This window comes from Urocitellus parryii, chromosome 1 (genome assembly GCF_045843805.1).
Source record: "Urocitellus parryii isolate mUroPar1 chromosome 1, mUroPar1.hap1, whole genome shotgun sequence".
Taxonomy (NCBI): Eukaryota; Metazoa; Chordata; class Mammalia; order Rodentia; family Sciuridae; genus Urocitellus; species Urocitellus parryii.
The window spans coordinates 53,378,823-53,390,400 of record NC_135531.1 but is presented as its reverse complement, the minus strand read 5'-3'; the positions used below and the strand labels follow the sequence as shown (position 1 = coordinate 53,390,400).

At 44.8% G+C, this 11,578-nt stretch overlaps 1 protein-coding gene across 2 annotated transcripts in view; it reads right to left on the bottom strand.

Moving 5' to 3' along the window:
- Positions 1 to 319: 319 nt before the first annotated feature.
- LOC113184202 (microtubule-associated serine/threonine-protein kinase 4-like) overlaps positions 320 to 11,578 on the bottom strand; it is a 162,164-nt gene continuing 150,905 nt past the window's right edge. For both annotated transcript variants that reach the window (XM_026390814.2, XM_026390816.2), the window contains 3 exons: positions 8,926 to 9,062; positions 6,923 to 7,104; positions 320 to 6,624 (listed from right to left, as the gene is read on the bottom strand). In XM_026390814.2, the coding sequence (XP_026246599.2) occupies positions 2,723 to 6,624; positions 6,923 to 7,104; positions 8,926 to 9,062 (4,221 nt within the window). In that variant the 3' untranslated portion in view covers positions 320 to 2,722. The remainder of the gene's footprint in view (positions 6,625 to 6,922; positions 7,105 to 8,925; positions 9,063 to 11,578) is intronic.

Here is an 11,578-nt window from a genome sequence, read left to right as displayed (position 1 = left end):
TGGATGGAGCCAAGGCTTGGAAGACTGTGAGGCGGTAGAATGGAGAAAGGACACTTCTTCCCTGAAGACTGTAGGGAAGACAGGTGTGGAAGTTGAGAAGTCCTTCAGAGGAGGAAGTAAAAGGAGTTTGAAAACAATCTTGAAGAATGGACTGTTTGTAGAGGTCAAAAGAAAAAAGGCAAACCATTCCACTCACCAAAAGCAATTGTGCAAAAACCCGTACTTCCTAAAATAGACTGATAATCAGTAATATCTTTGGAGGTAGCATGCATATTTACGTATGTGTTTTAAAAAACTTACTAGTCATTATTTTCATGCTAAATTTTTATTCAATGTTATGCAACTGCATAAGTATAAATATTTGTTCAATATACAACAATTATGACATCCACGGGGGAATTTCTTAGAGAAAATAAGACTGCAAACACTTTATTGCACAGATCCTAACAAACTTTTAAGCTGTTAAGTCTACAGCTGGGAGTACTACCGAGGAGCACATCTTACAATCACACAGAGACTGACCAAAGAGAACACAGGAGAATTTCTACCAGCTGACTGGAGAGCTTCACAACAACCAACAGGTAATACATGAATGCAACCTTAAGTACTCTTTACTCATCCAAAATGCAAAAACATATTTGGCAAAAATGATAATACACTATACAAAATATACATAAAAATATCCTTTGTAAACAAGCAGCTAATTGTGCTTTAAAGAAAACTGGACAGTTAAAAAGCAAAGGCTGTAAACCATGAACTACCTCCTGGACAGACCTGGATTGATGTCTGAGTGTAGAAGGATCAGGTTCTGACAACTGCCAAACATGTATTAAAAGCTTTGAGACCACTTTGAAATTCTTTTAAGTTCTTGTAAAAAATATTTTTTTTTTCTACATTTCAACATGTAGTGATGGGGAATGGCTAAAACTACATGGAAAAAAAAAATAGGGGCAAAGTGGAAACTTTTTTTCCCTGTCATTGCAATTCACTTTACAACAAAGGACAACTGAGTAGTAGGTTGTTATACCTTTGTTTATGGAGTGCTTACAGCCTTGCTAGATGATTTACAATCTATTGGGCTGTACAATGATGCTGTGGTTACATAAACAATTTTATAGCATAAAGCTACTAAGACATCCCAAGGGGATTTGGGGCTAGGTTAGTCATTTATTGGTAAATGTTTCATCTTACAAAACCAAAACTCCTGCAATGTGTCCCAAGCATCTCTCAGTGCCTTAGTACTTATGTCAGCAAGTGCCATCTCACAATTCAAAACAAGCCACCAAAAAACTTCAACAAAAAAAATCAAAACCCCTCAGCACTTAAATGATTTGACAAATTCTACATATTTCATGGTATACAAAATTTAAATAAGGCTTAGCAAAAGTAAAAAGGATGATCACATTCAAGCACCAAATAGCTCCACTAAGTCTCTTTTGTTACAAAAATGCTGCTCTTTATTAATACAGTAGTTTTTGCATACAAAGAGAGAGATCATGTTACGAAATACATGGAGCTATTCGATGCATCAGAAATGAATGTGAAACCCAGGAACTTGCTAAAAACAGCAAGCTTCATCTACAACATAAGGCCCCAGCTATGTATTAAAATGTATCTGATGTCCTGATTATTCCTTAATATATATGCTATGATGCCAAAATCCAACTCCCCCCTTCTTTTCCTCAAAAAAGCAAATTTAAAACCTCTTCCAATGCCTGATGCTTATCACTTGACCTAAGTACCAGCAGATTTGTGTGCAGCCAGTTATTTTTTTTATTCAAGAGCAGTGTTGGTGCAGGACTACCACAAAATGTGTGCTTCTTGGACTAGTCACTCATAGCACAAAGGCCTGAGTGTAACCGTTTGAAAAGAAAGGAAAGAAAGAACAGAAACAAAGGTGATATGTTTATAGTCCCTGCTCTACCACCAAAGAAGATCAGACATATAACTGACAGACAAGAACAGCTGGCTTTTTGGACAGCAGGACCTAAGGATTAAAATGTCTACTAGGATAACTGAGAAAGGAAAATGGCTAGCTTCATTTGTCCTGACTATTCATAATGGAGGATTCCAAATGCAGCAATCAGAGTGCTCTTGCTTTAGAACTGGAAATGCAGGTAGCCAGATCCAGTACTATCAGAAACTGGTTTAAAAATACACATTTAAAAACTCACAATCTACTGTATTTAGGGCTTTCTTTCATCTTTAACTACTTATAAAAACAGAGCCTTGAAATATTCTCAAACCACAGACCAAAACATGTGGGTGGATGTGTACATACATGAATATGGATGTCTCTATTTTTACACACACCCAGTTCTGACCATTCTGCTTCATTACTACATTATGATAAGTGGTAAAGCAAAGATCTTAATTTTAAAAAGCCGTAGTAAACAATGCAATCAGCAGCAAGGTATAGACTCTACATCCCAAACCAAACACATTGCTAGATATTTACAGAGAAAAATCTCTTTCCTCAACAATCCTTAGCTGTAAAGGTATTACTTCTTTTTTTGTACAAACACCATCTGGCAACAGTTCTACTGGTTCCAGCTAGGAAGGCATCTGGAAGAAGGTTCCCTCTCTCTCTCCCACTCCTTCTCAGTGAGGCTCCAAGCTCTGCCTGGCGGACATTCCCACACAGTGCTGGTTTCGAAGGTGGTCAAGACACAGTTACACATTCAGGTGGGGTCTCCACAGTCCTGCTCTGGGGCCTGCCCAGTTAGGAGGCCTTTTTGTGAGGGCTGCTACGCAAACTCTCTTTGCCCCGTCTCTGCCGCACCACAAAGTCCTTCTCTGAAGACAGGGTGATGGGGCGATCAGAGTTTGGGGCTTGGGGTGCCTTGATGGCCTCCCTGCCCACATTCTGTTTCCTAGTGGGGAAAGGCTGGGCAGGGGCAGGCTCTCGACCTTTGGTTTCTCCTGTGGCAGCAGTGACCGAGAGCGCTCTGTCCCTGTGGCCTACTCCGCTCAGCCCCTGCGCATCTGAGTGCTGTGACTCCAGAGCAGAGGTGGCGAGGCGGAAGGATGGCAAAGAGTCACTCTTTGTCATTTGGGTTCTGCCATCTGCCCCAGACTGGGACTTCCTGTGGTCCCTGTTGCTGGGGGCTGTAGGCTCAAGTGCGGCCCCGTTGGCCTTGGCAGAAGAGGGGCTGCTGCTGGCCGTGGCAGCATCTCGAACTCCAGGCCGGGCCTCGGGGAAGCTGGAGGAGTAGCTCAGAGACTTCTCTGGGAGGGCAGAGGATCGGAAAGAACTCTGCCCAGTGGCCGAGGGTGACCGTTTGATGCTGCTGAGCTTGCCAGCCTCAGGCAGGGTCTTCTGGGGACCAGGTCCCTTCCCCTTGGCCTCTGAGGAGCCCTTTCCCACTGCTGCACCTGGCTTCTCTGTGCCTTTCAGCCGGGCCTCACCATGAGCTAGGGAAAGGCTGGCCTCCAGCTTCCCACTGTCTGCCGCAGGAACATAAAGTGCTTCTGTGCATTTCTTCCCTTCTGGCTTCCTGTCTGCAGCGGGGGCCTGCTGACTTGGGCTTCTGTCTGTCTGTCTGCACAGAGGGGGACAGTCTTTCACAGTGGATGGTTTGGGATGCTTTGGAGACAGGCTTTGCTTTTCACTCACAATGAGAGGTTTATGGTCTACTGACTCGCTGAAGCCTGGGTGTCCTGGCCTTGGTAAATGCAGCTGCTTCTCCTGCATCTCTGGGCCACGCCCACTGCTGGGTTTCAGTTTGGGATCTAAAGGACTGTCTTCAGCATGCAGTGGGTTGAAGGGCACACTTTCTGCCCCACCACCCACCTCGTTAGCTTTGCTCTGGGAGCCTGGGATGGCAGTGAACACATCCAATCCACCTTTACTATCGTTCCTTCCCTCTCTGCTAGAGCCACTGAGGGGCTGAGTGACAGGCTCTTTGCCCTTTGCAGTGACAACACTTGATTTCTGTGAGGAGAGGGACCTGTCTGGGTGCTTGGACTTTGAAGGGCTGGGGTCAGGGCCAGGTCGGAGATTGTGGTCACTGCTCTCACTGTGCACAGCAACAGAAGGCCTAGGAGGATCCTGGAAGGCTGCTGCAGGTTCTGCAACACCTGGCTTGGTCCCTTGGGGACCAAGGCTTGAGGAACTGCAGTGCTGCCGAGAGGCCGGGCCAGACAGGTCTTTGGTGGTCAGGGGGTGCTGAGAATCACTGCTCACATGCCTTTGTAGAGGTTGCTCCTTCCTGTCAGGCTCCTTGGGACCCTCTTTCTGCAAAGAGGAGAAGCTGGGGAGCTTTTCAGTTTTCCTACTCTCAATTCCGAGTGGCTGTAGGGGACACTTGGTAGGGGGGGCTTCAGGCTTGGGTTCCATGCTACTTCTTATCTTGCCCACCTCCCTTTCACAAGGAATTCTAGCAGAGTTCAAGGAAGAGTTCTCTCTGACCAGGGACCTTGCCTCACTTAAGCCATCTTTGTGGTATGTCTTTGCACAAGGTCCCCACGCTTTCTCCAGGGTCTGGGCCTGTGCACTACTAGCATCTGGGTGGGTCCTTCCCACAGAAGGGAGATTTTTGCAGTTGTCATTGGCTTTAGCAATCTCTAGAGGATACAGTTCCACGATGGGGTCTCTGTGCACATCAGCCCTCAAGGCAGGACGCTCACTCCTCCCGGTGGAGGGGTCCTTTTCAGATGGATCTTTTAGGTTTGCCTTCTCCTTTGAGGAGGCCCCTTCAGATGGGAGAGGGCCACATGGCCGAGCCTGGTCATTGCTGTGCTGTGTCTGTCCCAGGCCAGGGATGACCTTGGTGTCAGTAACACAGTCTTGGTGTTTCGTGGGGCCACACACTCTCTGCTGGGAATCATTTTCCGTGACTGTCAATGGGCTCCTGGTGGCAGGATGGGAAACTTTTCTGTCTCTCCTTAGCTCTGGGTCCGGCAGGGAAGCTGCTGGTGAGTTCTGGAGACCCCAGCTCGGGGGCAGGAACCGAGGCTCGAGCAGGTAGGATTTATTCATCTTTGAGCTGGCAGGGGAAGGCTCTCTCAGGCTGGAGGTTTCACTCTTCTTCCCACTACTGCCAGGAAGAGGTAGTGGCACAGAGGGTGCCATGTCACCACCAGGGCTGGGGCTCTGTGCAGGCTCTGGTGATGGCTGCTCTGTCTTAGAGGCATGGGGCCCAGACAGAAGAGCAATGTCCAGTGTACCCTCAATGGGCTTCAGGCATGAAACTGACCGACCCTCCAGCTTATACTCAGAAGGGCTTTTCCTGACAGGGGACTCAGGAGCAACCAATCCTGACTTCTCTGCTCCACCATCCACCCGGCCAGCTAAGGTCTTGAGAGGAACAAAGGAGATGGTGCTCATCTGGGTTGTGTGGGTGCTGCTTATAAATGCTCGGCTCTCAGAGCCAGGTGGGGCCTCCTGCTGCCCACCCATGGGTCGGACTGGGTTCCCTGGCAGGCATTCATGGGTGCTAGATGTTATCTTGGGCTTCAGCATGGAGCAGTGGCCATCTTCTTTGTCTTCAAGTGACATTTTCTTTCGGAGGTAATCGATATTGGCCAGTTTACTGTCTAACTTCTCACTTCGGAGGAACTCCTTGGCCTGGGAGGTCTTCTCTGTGTTTTCACCCTTCCCAGAGGTGGACCTATCAGGGGAGCGACAGAGACTGTCCTGGAGGGTGCTGGGAGCAGAGGCCCTTTTGAAATCACCCACGGCCTGGTTGTGCTCCCCTGGTGCTGGGCCACAGGCAGCTGCTGTCCCGTCGGAGGCCATCCCCTCCGTGGCCCGCACGCTGGCCTGCTTGTGGAGGACATCTTTCAGCCGGTTGCCCAGAGACTGGGCCTCTGCTGCTTTGTTTTCAAAATGACTTGACCTTTCTAAAGGCTTGGGGTAGACTTTCTTCTCTCTCTCCTCTAGCCTAAAGAGAGCGTGATTTTCTGCATCGCTGCCGAGACCATGGGGTTTCTGATGGGATTCAGGCTTTTCTGGGAGGCCATCTGGTTTCTTCACTGTCATCTTGGACTTCAGTTTGTCTCGGTCCACGTCGTCCACAGACTCCTGCCGACCCACCTTCCTGGAGACCGGGCGTTTGAGGCAGCCTTGCTCCACTGGCCGGGCACGACTTAGGGACGGGGCATCGCACACGTTGTTCTCCTCCAGGCTCTGTAGAGTTGCCTCCCGCTGGGACTGCTCCCTCTGCACCTCCTCCTGGGTCACTTCCAGGCTGTGTTTGCGGGAGCACAGGTGCTTTTTGTCACTGCCATAGGAAGGTGACAACTTTTCCTCGGACTGCACACGCTTGAGCAGCGGTGACCGTGGGGGCTCGGCACTCTTGGGCCTCACAATGTGTCTGACAATGGTGGGGGGGGAGTGCATCTTGCTGGGAAAGGCTTGTGCAATCTTGGCATTGCCAAGTGAGTGTCCCAATAATGGGGAGGGTGAGCGTTGTGGGGAGGTGGGCTGGGGCGTTGGAGAGGGTGTCCGGGCTAGCGGGGAGAGTGGAATGCTGCCGGCTGACTTTCTTCTTCCAGAGCGGTACCTCTGCCCACTGAGTTTGGGGGCCAGGCCGTGGAGGGTGCTGGGGCGGATGTGCCCTGACCCGGCTGGGGAATTGGGGGCACTAGAACTTGGGGAGCTGCTCTGAGAGGAATTAGTACCTGTGGGGAGAAAAGAAGGCTGTAAGAATCCAGGGTCCTTGTCCCTTTTTTTCCCCATACTTTCCCAACCAGACCACTGGTGGTACAGTCAGCATCATGTCTTAGTATCTCACTAATGAAATGAACCTCCCTACATGCAGGCTTAGCCCATACTACTTGTCTTAGTTTAATAGTCAGAAAATCCCCTCTGTCTTCCCTGTGAGTCCTATTTGTCATTTACTTCCTCAGCTTGGCAAAATCTTCATGATAACTTCACTTCCTCTGGACTCTCTCTTGCTGTCTAGACCAGGAGACTTACCAGATGGAAAGTCAGGGGTGGAGCGATAGCTGGGTGTGGGAGATCGAGGAGACAAGCTGTGAGTGGGGGAACCTGGAAGGCTCTCTCCGGATGACAGGGACCGGTTCAAGCAGGAGAAACTTCGGCTGGTGTGGAGTAAAGGAGAAGGCTGCTTGGCTAGCTTTTTGAAAAGAGATCTCCTCCTGGGGTGGAAAACAAAAATCATGGATCAGAGCCTATTTTCAGAACCACACCTGCCTCCCTACCACATCCACACATTCAGTTTAGCAACTTTGACAGAGAAGCGAAGAGAGGAGGATGCTACTTTTATGTTAAAACTGTCTCATGACTTGTAAAGGAATAGTCTTTTAAGGTTCTCCTAATGCCAAACGCTTAGGAAGAGCCAGGAAAACAGGAAAAATACAAATACATTCAAATAATTTCTTTATTAGGTTTATTAGAAGAGTCTTCTTTGTATGAAAGCTCTGAGTATATACCCCATATATATCAAGAGGTCATGGTTTTCTTCCAGAGATTCATTTTGTGTTAACTAATTTGTTAAAGTGTCTACCAATTGTCTCCCCATTATCTAGGAAGGCCTGTGTGCTGTGTTTATTCTGTTGTAGGCTGCTGGATATTCCTAACAACACTGTAGTCTGGGTGTTCACATGGAAAATGCCGGGCAAGGTGAGGCTGCAGCTTCTATAGACGGTAACAGACATGATACACAGGCACGACCATGCACTTAGCACTTGATGAGCAGGTCACAAAGCAAAAAAAATGCAGCTACCCCTGGCTTATCAGTGCACCTGGATCTATGGCATTCTTTTACCTTCATGGAAGCCAATCTCACCCTGGTGAGCTTACACAGAAAGTTGGGGCACTACTGTCCCTTGAAACAATACATAACCTAAAGCACAATCAAAATATAGAGCACAACCTCTGAAAGAACAGAGGGACTCTTGAACTCGTGTGTGTAATTTTAATCAAAGTACTTGGTGCACAAAGTCATAAACTTACAATGTAACAACAACTCCCCTACGCTGTCTGCACATCTCAGGGAAACTACCTTCGACTTTATCTGTTTCTTCTTCCATTTGTCTGTATTTTGCTAAATAATGTGCTTATCCTGGCATTTTAAAAACCTTTCCCAGTTGTAGAAATTATCAGTTGATTTCTTACCATAGAAAATGAGAATTAAGTTCTTTTATAATCTCCTTCTATCTGCTGAACAAATACACTATCCCTTTTCTATTTCTCCCAATATGGCTAAAACAAAGAATTTTAGTTACACAACGGCTTGTATTTTAATTTATATCACAGCTGGGCTACGTAAAACATTTCCCCTTTTTGTAAAACTTTTCCTTGGAGTTAAAAAATGATTTTTTTTCTTGTCTGCCTATTTTCCTATATTTATCTCAAGAGTCCTCTTGGTGAGAAAAACCTGTCAGATCCAAGTGAGGGAAGGACACGGGCTGTGGCAGCACACAGAAGCCACACCAGGGGACACCTGGAGCACCAGCGCTCCCCCGGGCTGCCACTGTGTTACCTTGTTAGATGTCAGCCAGTTAGAAAAAATCCTTTAACTTCCAGGTTTATTTAGAAGCTTTAAAAATGTACTTATTTTGGAATATCTGGCATTACAAAATTGTTTTTAGATAATCTAAGGGACATTTAAAATGCAGATTTAATGTGAAAAACTGCCTCCTACTGGTTCAGTTCTTCAAATTCAACTCTCCTAAAATGAAGTCTAGCAGCTTCAGAAACAACAAAAAAACTTCTCAGGGTGCTCACAAGTGATGATAAAAAAAAAAAAAAAAAAAAAAAACTATTAAAATCCTTCTGCAATAAAAATATGTCAAAATAATGCTATTGTGAATACAAACTTCAACAAATATATGGGAGCTGTGGCATAGAATTTCTCATAGAGAAATAGGTCTTTCTCATACATAAGCATTTAAGTAAGAAGTAATTTCTCCAACATGGATATATACCAAACTCCCAAGAAGAATGATTTAACTAACCTTTCTAGACTTTCCTTCTTCTTAGACTTCTTGCTCCGCCTCACCATCCGGCTCTTATAGCTGTTTCTCCTGGCTGGTCCTGTTTTGATTGATGTGTTTTCAAATGGGGTAGTGGTGATTGACACCTTATTTCCACTCTATAAAAAAGATGAGGTGATATCAAAGGGGAATGCTGTGATGCAACATCAGAACAGAACAGAGGTAAGAGATCCAAAGATGAATAAATACAAGCATTCATAAAAAGAGCCTTCCAGTTTCTAAACAACCCTTCCATCAATGAAGTCCAGGCAATTCAAATGGGGTGGAGGGTAAAATATGAAGTCTCTTAAAGAGGGTGAGCTCTGGAGACCACATGTTTGAGTTCAAATCCAAGCTTTGTAAACTTGGAATGGAACCACTAGTTGACCCAGCCATCCCACTCCTTGGTTTATACCCAAAGGACTTAAAATCAGCATATTACAGTGATGCAACCACATCAATGTTGCAGCTGAGTGATGCAGCTCAACTCACAATAGCTAAACTATGGAACCAACCTAGGTGCCCTTCCACAGACAAATGGATTAAAAAAATGTGGTATATATACACAATGGAATGTTACTCAGCCTTAAAGAAGAATGAAATTAGGGCATTTGTGGGTAAATGGATGGAAGTGGAGACCAACCATGATAAGTGAAATAAGTCAATTCCCCAAAACCAAAGGCCAAATGTTTTTTTCTGATATGCAGATGTTAACTCACAATAGGTTGGGGGCGAGGCTAGGAAAGAACAGAGTTACTTAAGGTAGAGGGGAGTGAAGGGTGGGAAGCAGGTATGCGGGTAGGAAGGACAGTAGAATGAAACAGACATTATTACCCTATGTGTTTGTGTTTGTGTGTGTGTGTGTGTGTGTGTGTGTGTGTGTGTATGTATGTATATATATATGAACTATATGACTGATGGGATTCTATATCATGTACAACCAGAACAATGAGAAATTATTTTCCATCTATATATGATGTACCCAAGTGCATTCCTACTCTCATGTAAAACTAATTAGAATAAAAAATAGTAAACAAACAAACAAATCTAAGCTCTATGATCTCAGTGGGCTGGTTGCTCACCTCCTGAGGTCTCAGTGGAGTCACATACATGGTACTTGCTAATGGTACCAATGCTGCCTATCCACAGGGCTCATCTGAGGCATAAATGAGAGTTTGTAAAGCCTTTAGCACCAAGTGTGACACATGGAAAGGACTCTATAAATAAGTTATCTTCATCCATATGTATTAAGTATAAATGTGCCCAGTGGCTGTCTGCTCTTGGCATGCATATATATATATATATATATATATATATATATATATATTCATTCTCCTTTTTGTGCTTTGTCTTTGGCCTAGAAATCACAGAGTAGCAAAACTGAATGAGACTTTTATTTTTAATTACTTTAAAAGGTTTCCTTTCTATTGTCATAAAACCTGTCAGTTTGCAGAACTGGAAAACATGTGCCAGCCGGTAGGAAACCTCTTTCTAACCAGATCACACTGGATGAGGTAGTTCCTGGTGGGCTTCTGTGTCTTTTCACTCAATCTGGGAACAGGAGTTTCCTGGGCAGGCCCTGGGGATGAGTTGAGCATGGAGTCAGCTGCTGGGTCCAGGGTATCCAGGGCAGCAGGTAGTCACGCTGGCATCCATAAACTCTTTTAGAATTTTGAAATAACCAGGAAAGAAATATGTCCTTTCAAAGTAAGAGATGGTTCTGATTACCTTGAAAATATGAGTAGGATAAGGAAAAGGGCATTTGCCTAGAGGACACCCAGCAGCTCATCTCTAAGTGGTACCAAGTGATGGGAAGTTAAGTGTGATAAGAACAGGGGATTGAAAAAACAGGGACTGACTGTTTTAATGATAACATCTACTTTCTGCCTCTGATTTGAGACATGCCATTATAAGAAGAAAAGAGTAAAGTAGAAATAAAAAGGAAATCATTGAGAAGCCCACCACCCAACTACACTGGTAATATTTCATGTATTGTCTGCTGGTCTTTTTTTATATTTGGGGTGATGGAGATAAAACGCAGGGGCTCATGTGTGCTAGGTAAGTGCTGTGCTACTGAGCTATGTCCCTGACCACTGCTGGCCTTTCTTTTTCAGGCTTGCACATGCATGTGCACACACACAAGGTTTAAAAACAATTTTACTATATTTGTTTTTCATTATATAATTTTTAAAAACTTTTATCATTAAGTATTATCTTAAGAACATGATTTTTATTTGCTGTATAATGTAGTCTATCACTTGGGTGAATCAAAATTCATTTAGCTACTTCCTTACTGCTATTATTTTCTGTCTTTCAATTCCTAGGAGTTCTCTTACATATTCATATTTTGTTAGGGAAGATTTATCCATGCCTTACCTCCAAGGAAAGTATTAGTATTTAATTATTGGTTTTATAGTTCTTTATACATTTACGAACATATAAGCTCATACCTAATGTCATATTTGTAGAAAATATTTTAGGAAACTAGGGTTTGAATTTCAACAAGACACCCCCACCCCCTTATTCAGAAAGGATAGAGATTTGCATTCTATGTATTATTTAAATGGAAATTTTGGCTAATAACTATGTAAGGGCTACCACTGAAAGATTTTTGGAACAGGTTATCTCTTCACAA